General features: G+C 42.4%; 2 protein-coding genes across 5 annotated transcripts; one reads left to right on the forward strand and one right to left on the reverse strand.

Moving 5' to 3' along the window:
* Positions 1-307: 307 nt before the first annotated feature.
* Positions 308-8397, forward strand: cops4 (COP9 constitutive photomorphogenic homolog subunit 4 (Arabidopsis)). Of its 4 annotated transcripts, none has more exons than XM_021602960.3 (10): positions 395-1031; positions 2800-2879; positions 3027-3178; positions 3363-3466; positions 4402-4706; positions 4918-5088; positions 5193-5308; positions 5819-5863; positions 7274-7358; positions 7635-8397. In XM_021602960.3, exons 1-10 carry the CDS (start codon positions 958-960, stop codon positions 7766-7768), a joined length of 1266 nt encoding a protein of 421 aa, XP_021458635.1. In that variant the 5' UTR covers positions 395-957; the 3' UTR covers positions 7769-8397. The 4 variants fall into 4 exon arrangements, with proteins under 4 accessions (XP_021458636.1, XP_021458635.1, XP_090091039.1 ...); XM_036977578.2 differs by having other exon boundaries at positions 921-1256; XM_021602961.3 differs by lacking the exon at positions 5819-5863 and having other exon boundaries at positions 308-1031.
* Positions 8398-10149: 1752 nt separating this feature from the next.
* Positions 10150-11880, reverse strand: plac8.2 (placenta associated 8, tandem duplicate 2). Its single transcript, XM_021602962.2, has 5 exons — positions 11745-11880; positions 11321-11415; positions 11005-11129; positions 10736-10846; positions 10150-10317 (listed from the first exon to the last, which is right to left on the reverse strand). The coding sequence occupies exons 2-4, from the start codon at positions 11406-11408 to the stop codon at positions 10742-10744; spliced, it is 318 nt and encodes a 105-aa protein (XP_021458637.1). The 5' UTR covers positions 11409-11415; positions 11745-11880; the 3' UTR covers positions 10150-10317; positions 10736-10741.
* Positions 11881-13758: the final 1878 nt, after the last annotated feature.

The raw sequence follows: 13758 nt of genomic DNA on the forward strand, positions 1-13758 counted from the left end.
ATTAATTATCTTTTTGTTTTCTCATGATTTGGTTGGGTCTAATTGTGTTGTGTCACCATAGGGTGGCACACAATTGGCCCAGTGTCGGGGTTTGGCTGGGGTAGGCCATCATTGTAATTAAGAATTTGTTCTTAACTGACTTGCCTAGTTAAATAAAATAAATGTTTTAAAATGTAGTTGTTCAGGTAGCTTGTATGGGCTACATCTATCTAAAGGTGTTGTGTCAAGGTTGACCAATATATTTTGGAATCACACCTGTTAACGTGTCTTCCATTTCAGCAACCGTGGCGGTAAGAGGAGAAATGCTGCCATCTGGCCAAAGTAAAATATTAAAATGGATGTAACTTATAACTTCAATGTATGTAGCCTAGACCACTAAATGCTGTGTATAGCAGTGTAGTGTCAAAGCTTTCACCATATCCTTCCATTCCACCGTACAGATCTGCGAACATTGAAGGGGTAGGGCCAGCGAAGGGGTAGAGATAGAATTGGAACAAATATCAACATACCAATATTAAGAATATTTAATTTTGGCTCCACTTCGGATGTGTTGTAATTGGTGCTGATGCTAACTAATATCCACGAAGAACAACTTATTGATAATATGTTATTAAACTCGACTGATCATACAATATCATTTTCATTTAGGTTAATCCATTTCCAGTATAGACGTGCATTTGGTCTCACTACCATAATATCAAAAATATTTATTTGGAAAACAGGCGTGAAAAATTATCTAAAGCTAATAGAACTTTTGTTAGAATTGTAACTGTTCCATACAGATAAAACAATGTATCATATTATCAGTAAAGTCTAAAAAGCAAACTAATACCAGATTAGAAACCAAAACGAGAGATGTACAGGTCGGTTGCCAGTCTTGAAGGACCTTCCTGCCGGTAAAGTGGACATACACTCTTGTCAGCTGAGAATTCTCCTTGTTGACACTTCGTCGGAGAAATGGCGGCCGGAGTGAGACAGGAGCTTGCACAGCTTATGAATTCAAGCGGATCCCACAAAGATCTCGCTGGAAAGTATGTATTGAGCAAAAAAAATTGAAAATATATGTGAATGGAGATATACATTACTTTCAACCCGAGTGTCACGTTTAGAGTGAATTATAAAGCGTCAATGAGCAGGCCGCCGATGCTATGCTAGTTCTCAAATTAGCATAAAACTGTAGCAACCGGTACAGCTATACCCAAAGATGGTGGATAAATTAAGATGTCCCACTCAGGCCGTTTACCATTTAAAAAATGGTAAGTTCCGGTCTGTTTAACTGTGGTTCTTCCATAGGCACCAATGCATTGGCAGCTGGGTCTGGTCTGTAGCTGACTATGCTATATGTACAAGAAACAACGAGGGGTTGGGATGTCTCGCTTTCTCTTCCGTCTCTGTTGTATACCTTTTACCGGTTTGTAGCTAGCGAGACAGTATCGGTGGTTAAAAGTCTTGCCAAAGGTCTTGTTCTCAACAGTGTGCACTGCTAGTCGATCAGCTAGCTACAGACAGTAAATACACTTCAGCTAGCTAGCCTTTAATAATAATTTATTACATTTCTATAGCGCTTTTCATAACAATCTCAAATCTCTAGAAAAGCATAAAACACACAAGTAATAGGTCATGAGTAGTCTAGCTATGTAACAGTATAGTTAGGTCAACCAATAGAGTCCAAATCTTTGAGAGCATGCATCCTCCAAAGATGGAGAGGGACAGTTCATGGCTTGATCAGAGGAAGGTGTTCAGGGAGATGGGTGAGAAAGAGTCTGGTGAGGATCATGTAGAGGGCTACTCTGGGAACCAGCCTAGTCACGATCCTTCTTTGGACGGCCGTTCCAAGGCAAAATAGCTTGCATTGCTCTGCAGTGATTTACAAAGCTAAAAAGAGCATGCCTTTCTCCAGTCAGACAAGAGTCAGATGCCAACGGCAGGGTTTTAAACAACTGGTGGGTCTATGAGTCATGTAGCTACTGGACTTCTCCTTCATAATGTACACATGGCACCCGCTTGGGGTGATGCCTCAGAGGCCCTCAGCAGCTCTGGGCACCATAAATCTCACCACACACAATTCCAGGTCGCAATTGTAAATGAGAACTTGTTCTCAACTTGCCTACCTGGTTAAATAAAGGTGAAATAAATACAATTAAAATAAAAAATAAATAAGAGCACTAGCCAGTCATCCTCATTACAAGCCCTCAGCCTCAGTATGGCATTCCTTTACTGCACCTCCCATTCCTTTCAATCTTCAGGTGAGTCTTTTCTTTATGTTTTCAAAAGATCAGGAACCAGCAGCCAGGTTAAACTTAAAAAGCTGGTACAGTGTCCAGATGCATAATTCGAACAAAAACAATTAGCCAGCCAGCTAAGTAGCCAGGCCAAGAAGAGTTAGCCCACCTGCAGATTTGTGTGTCAAAACCACCATAAATACGCAATAAAACTCCATGTTATCAAAAACATAACAGCTGATTTTAAAATAACGCAATTAAAAACACTTAAACATGATTCAATATAAACTTGATTAAATATCTATATATTTACAGGAGCTCTCTGCTTAGGCTGCTACTGGGGCGCCATGGCGAGTACAGACCAAATCATGTAACAATAGTTAACCCACTTAACTGTATCTTGCTTGTTATTTCAATGTGTGTATTGTTTCTTATTTGGTGATTATAGGCTTGCTATTCCATTTCCGTTTTGTCATTTCTGGAAGTGCATTTGTGAAAATAATGTTCAATTCTCAAGTCATGAATATCATTTATAACTTAAGATCGCTATCTAATCCCACCCTTTTATCGATTGTAGATATCGACAGATTCTGGAGAAGGCCATCCAATTCACAGATGCAGAACAATTGGAATCGTTAAAAGCATTCGTCGAAGCAAGTGAGTATCCTGCACAAAGTGAAGGATAGAATACATCCTGCTGCACACCGGTGCTACATACATTCCCCCTTTTCCTTTGTACAACCATAGCTCATAAATCACATGACTGTATACCCTTTCTAACTGTAATGCTCTCCTGCCCTGCAGTGGTCAATGAGAACGTCAGCTTAGTGATCTCTAGACAGCTGCTGACAGACTTCTGCACAAACATCCCCAGTCTTCCTGACAGCACAGCCAAGGCAGTCTACCACTTCACACTAGAGAAGATACAGCCCAGGGTCATCTCTTTTGAAGAACAGGTGAGTACTGTAATACTTTACTCATTGGGCCTGTGTTTCTGCTGGTTTTCTCTTTTGTCTGGCACTTGATTGCTCACAGAGTGCACAGTGCACACACCTGGTGTCCCAGATCTAGGCTAGACACTGGTTGGAAAGAAATAATACAAATGTCTACCCTATGTCTAAATCCCATGTCTACCCCCAGGTGGCCTCCATCAGACAGCACTTAGCCACCATCTATGAGAAGGAGGAGGACTGGAGAAACGCTGCTCAGGTTCTAGTGGGCATTCCTCTGGAAACAGGACAGAAGTAAGTCACTTTATTTTATTTTTTTTTTATTTCACCTTTATTTAACCAGGTAGGCTAGTTGAGAACAAGTTCTCATTTGCAACTGCGACCTGGCCAAGATAAGGCATAGCAGTGTGAACAGACAACACAGAGTTACACATGGAGTAAACAATTAACAAGTCAATAACACAGTAGAAAAAAGGGGAGTCTATATATACATTGTGTGCAAAAGGCATGAGAAGGTAGGCAAATAATTACAATTATGCAGATTAACACTGGAGTGATAAATGATCAGATGGTTATGTACAGGTAGAGATTGGTGTACAAAAGAGCAGAAAAATAAAAATAAATAAATAAAAACAGTATGGGGATGAGGTAGGTGAAAATGGGTGGGCTATTTACCAATAGACTACGTACAGCTGCAGCGATCGGTTAGCTGCTCGGATAGCAGATGTTTGAAGTTGGTGAGGGAGATAAAAGTCTCCAACTTCAGCGATTTTTGCAATTCGTTCCAGTCACAGGCAGCAGAGAACTGGAACGAAAGGCGGCCAAATGAGGTGTTGGCTTTAGGGATGATCAGTGAGATACACCTGCTGGAGCGCGTGCTACGGATGGGTGTTGCCATCGTAACCAGTGAACTGAGATAAGGCGGAGCTTTACCTAGCATGGACTTGTAGATGACCTGGAGCCAGTGGGTCTGGCGACGAATATGTAGCGAGGGCCAGCCGACTAGAGCATACAAGTCGCAGTGGTGGGTGGTATAAGGTGCTTTAGTGACAAAACGGATGGCACTGTGATAAACTGCATCCAGTTTGCTGAGTAGAGTGTTGGAAGCAATTTAGTCCAGTGTTTCCAGATATATTGCTGGGGGACCCCGCCGGGAGTGTCCAATTTTGTTCTAGCTCAGCACTAACATGTATGATTCAAGTAACCAACCTTCTTGCCCTCTTGTCCAGGCAGTACAACGTAGACTATAAGTTGGACACGTACCTGAAGATCGCCCGTCTGTACCTGGAGGATGACGACCCTGTCCAGGCCGAGGCCTACATCAACAGGGCCTCTCTGCTCCAGAACGAGTCCACCAACGAACAGCTACAGGTCCACTACAAAGTGTGCTACGCCAGAGTGCTGGACTACAGGAGGAAGTTTATCGAGGCGGCGCAGCGGTACAACGAGCTCTCCTACAAGTCCATCGTCCACGAGACCGAGCGTCTGGAGGCCCTGAAGCACGCTCTCCACTGCACCATCCTGGCATCAGCGGGTACCTGCCACTGTTTTTGCACAGTTTGGTGTGTTGTCAGTCGCAGCGTGATAAGACGGCGTGCCGTTAAAGCAGTTCTGACTGTGCCATTGCTACGTCGTTGTTTTTGTTTTTTGGGACTCCGGATTTTGCCTTGGCCTTTTATTGGGGCGGCAAGTAGTAACTTGTTACTTCTCTCCTCTCTCTCTCTCTCTCTCTCCTCTCTCTCCAGGCCAGCAGCGCTCCCGTATGTTAGCCACCCTGTTTAAAGACGAGCGCTGTCAGCAGCTGGCGGCCTACGGCATCCTAGAGAAGATGTACCTGGACCGGATCATCAGGGGGAGCCAGCTGCAGGAGTTTGCGGCCATGCTCATGCCACACCAGAAGGCCACCATGGCAGACGGTCAGTCTCTGCCTCGCCCTCTCTCCGCGGCCCTTAAGTTATTCTACCGATTTGTGTAATGAGAAAATATGCTCAGCTGCATGACTGTGGGTTTCTGTTTGTAGGCTCCAGCATATTGGACAGAGCTGTTATTGAACACAACCTGCTGTCTGCTAGCAAACTTTACAACAACATCACGTTTGAAGAGCTAGGAGCGCTTTTGGAGATCCCTCCCGCTAAGGTAAGATGAATTTCAACATACAAGACCCCAACAGGTGTAAGTGTTGCTTTTGGGTGGGGGGTGGGGGGATATGTATAGGGTTTTTGTAATGTGTTCTGTTACTTACTATATTTGTAAATGGTGAAAATCAGGCCCATTTTTAAACTGTTCTTTAATATGTGATCAAGGATGACAGTTTGTGTAGGAATCTTATTCCTCAAGACATTTAGTATCTGATGGAAAACAATTACTTTTCAGTGAAAGAATTGGGAATGTGATTTATGATTAAAGTAGCGTTTTGAGGGCATAACCAGAACCTTTTAGTATGACAGGTTGAAGTGGGGGGGAAATAACCCCAATTATTTTCTGTATTTTCTTCAAAACACCCTAACACAGACATACAGTATTTATCCCAAACTATAAATGCAATAATATTTTGAGGTATTGTAATATGAACGTTGAAGTGTCAGTTTTAAAAGAAGCAGCATTACGTAGAAGGCTTGCATTTTGAATATATATGTTGTTGTGCAGGACGATTGTCCCGATGGTGAGGTCCCTGGTTACAGATGCAATCTGGTAGGGAATATAATCACTACTTTACTAATGAATGAGGTGTGAAACCCAAAATACAGAACTAAAATTAATTGAAATAAAAGCCTTGTTTGGCTCTGTCTCTCTCTGTCTCTCTCTCGTCTTTCTTTCTTTCTTTCTTTCTTTCTTTCTTTCTTGTCTTTCTCAAAATGTCTCGCTTGAAGACGTGAAAGAATCAGAACTGAATGTGCACTCCCCTCATGATACCGGTGGTCTCTGTTTATTCATCTCTGTTTTTGTGAACGTAAAAGCTGTTTTTGTCATTCTAAAGACTCGTATTGTGTCGTATTTTGCCAGGTAGGCTTCTTCAGGTAGTGGGATTGGGGACGCAGTACTCATAGCCGTGTGAGAATGTAGTCTTGATTAAGGATCAAGTTGATTTAGGGCCACCTAAGACATCTGTCATGTATTGTCTCTGTGGTAAGTAGTAAATGAAGGTTATTAAAGAATGAAAAGAAAGATGTTGTACTGTACAAATAAATGACCTATGTTGGAATGACAGGAAAGCAGTGGAGATGGTTTGTTTAGGTTTTAATGATCCAGGCATTAGAAAGGTCTGAGCTTGCCTGAACTAAGTATTTCTATTCTATCTACATGGAACAGTGCAATCTGAGTTCCCCTCTCTGTTGGATATTTGGGTTCTTGTTGTTACCCAGTCGTCCATTACAGGCATATCTTATATCCTACAGTATGTGTTGCTACAACTGTTTCTGTCCCCATTCTCCCCCTTTTTCAACTGCTGAATTGAAAGGATTGTAGAGTTGTGTGAACTACTCATTGGTTTACGTGTAAATGGACTAGGCTACCACATTCATAAAAGGAGTAAATCTGTGAGATTTACTGTGTGTGTGTGTGTGTGTGTGTGTGTGTGTATCATTGAAAGAACATGAACTGCATGTCTTGCTACAGTGGACTTACAGTGTAGATATTAAATAGAACAGTGGGATGGAGTTAGTGAATTATAACGGGAGTGAGACACTACACTACATTTCTCCATTGGGCTGGGTGAGACCGAAATACATTGTAATTTGTAGGTAATGCATACCGTTACAGCTGCCATACCCATTGGCTGTGTTGTGGTTAAGTATTACAGTAGTTATGTACACAGACTAACACCACTTCATACTCCTATTGGCCTGGAATGAATTTGATCATCTTTCACTGGCCCAGTCCAAAAACAACCCCTACCCCCTAGCCACTTCATGGGGATCTGAGAGGATTGTACGCTAAGCAATATGGCTAGCAGTCCACCAAGGCTAGAGGCAAGGGGCTAGGGTGTGTTTCTGGCCCAGGGCCTTTGTATTAACTCGTTGTTGCCGTGTTCCTGTGCAGTAGTGTAGTGTGAGTGTGCATGGAGATGCCAGTGAGCTGTCCCTCTCTGTCCCTGTCCCCCAGGCTGAGAAGATCGCCTCCCAGATGATCACTGAGGGACGCATGAACGGCTTCATCGACCAGATCGATGGAATCGTCCACTTTGAGAGTGAGTAGTTAGCTGTGCCCAGACTCCTCTATTGAAAGAAGTCTCCGGCTATGCCCGCTGCCCAGTCGGCTCTAGGAGGATGAGATGCCTCCCTCTCTAGGTTAGGACCTGGTTCCCGTGGCTCCTATCTGGAGCGACTATAATCCTAGGCTTGCTTTTTTGGAAGGACTTTGTCTTTTTCAGTGTCAGAATTTTTTTCTCAGCATTATTCCTTTTTTAAATAAGATACTTAACTCTCTCGCTCTTTCCCTCCCCCTCTCTTGCTCTGTCTTTCAGCACGGGAGCCCCTGCCCACCTGGGACAAGCAGATCCAGTCTCTGTGTTTCCAGGTGAACAACCTGCTGGAGAAGATCACTGCGGCTGCTCCTGAGTGGACAGCCCAGGCCATAGAGGCTCAGATGACCCAGTAGACTGACTGACACCCCCTGGCATGGAACACATCACCCACACCGGGGCACCCCATCTCCCTATTCCCTATGGAGGGTGCCATTTTGGACAAAGCCCCCAATTGTTTCCCCTAGAGGTTTTGGCTGGTTGGCTGGGCAAAGGTATGCAAGATCGTGCATCGCCGTACTCTACTGTGGACTGCAAACTCCAAATTGTTCAGTTGAAGCCAGATCCAGATGTTTTTTTGGCATGGGCTGATAGAGCTTCGCCGAGTGTCCCGTCTCTCTCTCTCGCTCTCTCTCCCTGGAGACAAGTTCCAATCTGGTGGTTCTCCAGCATGTTTCTCTACTGTTGATTATGCTTGGAGGTTACCATTCATCTTTCTAGGACTAATTAATGGATGCTTGAATCCATTGGCTCATCAAGTTACCAGTTGTTGCCATCTCGTGTATACTTTGATTCAGACACTGGTGTCCCACAGTGAAGGTGTTTGTTATTCAGGTTGAAATGTGAAAGACACACGGGCAATTCCTACTGACACTTTATTTGTTGCTGTGTGCTCTTGTGCGAGGATCTTGTTACATTCTGTTTGGAGACATTTTGTCAGACCTGGAGTGCAACATCAACAAAGAGATGAATAAAAGTTGAAAAAGAAGTTTGTGTTTAAAAAATTATATATATATATTCTGCATAATCTGCTCTTTTTCATCACAATTTGTGTTCCTGCTATGTTTTATCCGGTTGAAGTTGCAAATTCCGACTTCTTCAGCAAGGTCCACGTTTGACACTTAGTGTCTTCCCCCTGGTTTCTCTGAAAGAGAACGTTTGAATCACAATTTACTTACACCCCGTAAGTAAGAATGACATTGTGCCAGTTTGATTAGACTACAGCGTGATACAGAAACTCAAATAGTTTATGGATGATAAATTGCAGTAGTAATTAATAACAATGCTTTACATAACCAGATTTAGCCATGCATTTTCTATACACAGTCCCCCTATAATCCAGATCCAAACAGCCTGTTTCCCTGTATAACAACTCATTGGCGTAAGTGACTCCGTTGGATCCACACACAGCTCTGTCCAATATGCTGGAACCTACAAGGGACAGCCAGGCAGCTGGTAGTTGTAGCACATGATGAGGAGTTGCATGTTGTGAGTCTTTCCTCCCAGAGTTTTAATTTGTTTAAATTGGCCGATATGTTTAGTTGCATAAGAAAAAGTAGTTGATTCAACTCTTCGTATCAAAATAACTAGAATTGGATACATTACCTTCTTAGAGTCCCCCCCCCCATCTGATGGACAAAACATTGACGTTATAAAGTGACACAACATTTACAATACATACAACCATTTACATTTCAATGGTAAAGAGCTATGCTTACTTGAGAGGCAGGGTGAGATGAGAAGAAGGAGAAAAGTAGGTTTTACCATGCATATTGACAACTGCAGTAGTCAGCTATGGTGAGTAATTCTCCTGGTAATGGTGAGTGATTCGCCTGGTAATGGTGAGTATTTCTCCTGGTAATGGTGAGTGATTCTCCTGGTAATGGTGAGTATTTCTCCTGGTAATGGTGAGTATTTCTCCTGGTTATGGTGAGTGATTCTCCTGGTAATGGTGAGTGATTCTCCTGGTAATGGTGAGTGATTCTCCTGGTAATGGTGAGTGATTCTCCTGGTAATGGTGAGTGATTCTCCTGGTAATGGTGAGTATTTCTCCTGGTAATGGTGAGTGATTCTCCTGGTAATGGTGAGTATTTCTCCTGGTAATGGTGAGTGATTCTCTTGGTAATAAATGTCTATATACTCTTATCAGTGTTTGGGAAACCAGTTCATCAATGACCTGACCTCATGTCTGTCCAAAGTCCCCCTTCTGCTCTATTGACAGTGACACACAAAATCTCAAACAGTATCACCACAGATATCCAAGCGGTTGTGTATTTATCAGGTATCATAAATGAGCATATCACACACAACAGAGGGGAACAGAGGGGAACACTTCCTGTATGGCAGGGCTCTGTTTGACAATTACATGATTAATCTACCTGCCATAATCTCCAATGGACTTGTAGTTTGTCACTGCCTTTATCTCTATTGCAAAATATGGGTAACTCGTAGGTCTAAAGTTTAATGACCAGTTTAACCTGTACATGTGTACAGTGCTTCACCCTGAGGTGTGTCTGAGAAATTATTAACTGACTTGAGTTATATCGCTGCTCAGATGATCTTTTACTTGTTTTGTGTACAATCATTTTTTATTTTATTCATTATAATGTAACATAGAAGTGGTCCATACCAGCAGTAAAGGGGGAGAAACATTTAAAAAAAATAAGAGAGAATATATATATTTGACTGATGTGCAATTTCTAGGAATTTGGGAATAATCAAGCCACAATACATGTCCTACTATTGTAGCATTGGAGCGTTTTAATAGCATTTATATTGACAAATTATGTTTGGTAAAAAGAATACCGGACATTTATTGCTTTCTGTTTCTTGTCTCAAATGCAAAAACGAATTCAGAAGACTGGAAGTGGAGCTCAAATCTTTTTCTTCAGGCATCTGGCGCCATCTAGAGGAAAAGAGACATGAATACCAGTAAACGCTAGTACATCTTGTCTTTTAAAACGCTTCACCTGTTCTACTGTATGAGGATGAACATGCCACAAAGAACACAAATGACTCAATGTGTTACGCTTACATAAGGTTGAAGGGGCCAGTAGGTCCAATGAGCATTATGGCTTCACTACAGTTTCGACAGCACTCCCATCAATTCGAGGCACGGCATCATTTACACCAGTCTCTTATTTGAGCAGCTCTTTCAGTACCCGCTGATGTGTGCAAGGGACCTTGTAATAAGCTATTTGGCTGTAGCACAAAGGTTTAAAAGATGCACTCAGGTGTGTGGGTGGGTGGGTGGGTGGGTGAGATTGTTTCTATCGGAAAATAAGTAGCTGTGCTGTGAAACATGGACAGAATCGTGCTTGTACCTGAGCTCAGAAGATCCCCTGCTCCTTCCTCAGATCTATGTCTCTCTTCAGCTGACAGGTAGAGCAGACCCTACACCACAAGATGGAACAGAAGTCCCCAAACAAGGAGCCCTGGACACCAAACCGAACAAGACAGTTAGTGCAGCAGAGAAGCAAGGAGAGCCTCAGACATCTGAGCCTGTCCCTCTGGTTAGAATGTTTCATGTGACTGAGGAACAGTTATAGAGCCTGGTATAACTATATTGCTGCAGTATATGAAAGGAACTCGCCTTAATGTTGTATCTGGTACGGTACATGGCGCGCATGGCCATGGTTGGCCCACACAGACAACACTCATCCATATCACTGGCGATAGAACAGCTCAGACAAGGGAAGCACCACCAACCATAACAACCTGAGAGGGAGAAAGTACGGTAGAAGTACATTATACTGTTTCTAACTCTCAGTCCAGGAGAGAAGGAGAAAGCAAATGTTTTTTTTAAGTCCATTCTGCTAGCTCAGTCATGGATGAAATGAAGAAAAAATCCTGGACGCACAAAAGATATACAGCCACTCTTACTTAAATAGGAATTTCTGTCCTCTTACATGTCCCACAGTCACTGAAGACGTCGCAGAGGCCCGTCTGGAAGTCTGATGGATGGTAGCTCCCTGGTTGTCGAGTTATGGCAGCCATGGTCTCTCTATGGAAGATAACATGGCACAGGTCATCGTTAAGTACGACCTAAACAACGGCTCTTAGCTGTTCTGTTCCTTATTGTTCCTAAATGGTTCCTACATTGTGGTACTATTACCGTGTTCTCAGTTCTCTGCACCATGCAAGAGAAGCTACCAGGAGCCTAAGCAAAATGTATGGAGAATTCTCCCATGGAGAATTCATGCATATTTGTCATGAAAACATGATAAAACCTGACTCGTGAAAAATCCTTGTCAAAACAGTTTCTAAAGTTATTACTTCACCTACAAACAGGATTTCCAGCCATGTGATAACTTATTGTGAAATAAATCTCACCGGTATGATGTAGTTGAGCTGAATGACAGTACTGTTCAGAAGAAGAGGCGAGAATCCTCGGTGGCGGCAGGTGGAGAACTGAGGGAAGGTACTGGGAAGGAACATAATATATACAGTTTCAGGACAGGTGATTGACATGGCCATATACTTTACAGCCACTAAGAGTAGGGACTAACTACCAATAGAAAACTTTATTACACGAAGATGCACAAACAAGGAAATGAACATTCAGTTTTTCATGTTTAAAAAACATTATTAAAATGATTTTATTATGTTGGCTTGTCCATAAGGGAGGTGAACCACAATGACTTTGTGAATATGAAGATGAAAATCTCTTGTACATTAATTCCATGGCTCTATACCTCATAACTAAATTCAATTTGAGACATACAGTGCCTTGCGAAAGTATTCGGCCCCCTTGAACTTTGCGACCTTTTGCCACATTTCAGGCTTCAAACATAAAGATATAAAACTGTATGTTTTTGTGAAGAATCAACAACAAGTGGGACACAATCAAGAAGTGGAACGACATTTATTGGATATTTCAAACTTTTTTAACAAATCAAAAACTGAAAAATTGGGCGTGCAAAATTATTCAGCCCCTTTACTTTCAGTGCAGCAAACTCTCTCCAGAAGTTCAGTGAGGATCTCTGAATGATCCAATGTTGACCTAAATGACTAATGATGATAAATACAATCCACCTGTGTGTAATCAAGTCTCCGTATAAATGCACCTGCACTGTGATAGTCTCAGAGGTCCGTTAAAAGCGCAGAGAGCATCATGAAGAACAAGGAACACACCAGGCAGGTCCGAGATACTGTTGTGAAGAAGTTTAAAGCCGGATTTGGATACAAAAAGATTTCCCAAGCTTTAAACATCCCAAGGAGCACTGTGCAAGCGATAATATTGAAATGGAAGGAGTATCAGACCACTGCAAATCTACCAAGACCTGGCTGTCCCTCTAAACTTTCAGCTCATACAAGGAGAAGACTGATCAGAGATGCAGCCAAGAGGCCCATGATCACTCTGGATGAACTGCAGAGATCTACAGCTGAGGTGGGAGACTCTGTCCATAGGACAACAATCAGTCGTATATTGCACAAATCTGGCCTTTATGGAAGAGTGGCAAGAAGAAAGCCATTTCTTAAAGATATCCTTAAAAAGTGTTGTTTAAATTTTGCCACAAGCCACCTGGGAGACACGCCAAACATGTGGAAGAAGGTGCTCTGGTCAGATGAAACCAAAATTTAACTTTTTGGCAACAATGCAAAACGTTATGTTTGGCGTAAAAGCAACACAGCTGAACACACCATCCCCACTGTCAAACATGGTGGTGGCAGCATCATGGTTTGGGCCTGCTTTTCTTCAGCAGGGACAGGGAAGATGGTTCAAATTGATGGGAAGATGGATGGAGCCAAATACAGGACCATTCTGGAAGAAAACCTGATGGAGTCTGCAAAAGACCTGAGACTGGGATGGAGATTTGTCTTCCAACAAGACAATGATCCAACACATAAAGCAAAATCTACAATGGAATGGTTCAAAAATAAACATATCCAGGTGTTAGAATGTCAAAGTCCAGACCATAATCCAATCGAGAATCTGTGGAAAGAACTGAAAACTGGTGTTCACAAATGCTTTCCATCCAACCTCACTGAGCTCGAGCTGTTTTGCAAGGAGGAATGGGAAAAAATGTCAGTCTCTCGATGTGCAAAACTGATAGAGACATACCCCAAGCGACTTACAGCTGTAATCGCAGCAAAAGGTGGTGCTACAAAGTATTAACTTAAGGGGGCTGAATAATTTTGCACGCCCAATTTTTCAGTTTTTGATTTGTTAAAAAAGTTTGAAATATCCAATAAATGTCGTTCCACTTCATGATTGTGTCCCACTTGTTGATTCTTCACAAAAAAATACAGTTTTATATCTTTGTTTGAAGCCTGAAATGTGGCAAAAGGTTGCAAAGTTCAAGGGGGCCGAATACTTTCGCAAGGCACTGTATGTGTGGCACAT

The sequence above is a fragment of the Oncorhynchus mykiss genome, chromosome 5 (genome assembly GCF_057628025.1).
Source record: "Oncorhynchus mykiss isolate SJ-2025 chromosome 5, ASM5762802v1, whole genome shotgun sequence".
Taxonomy (NCBI): Eukaryota; Metazoa; Chordata; class Actinopteri; order Salmoniformes; family Salmonidae; genus Oncorhynchus; species Oncorhynchus mykiss.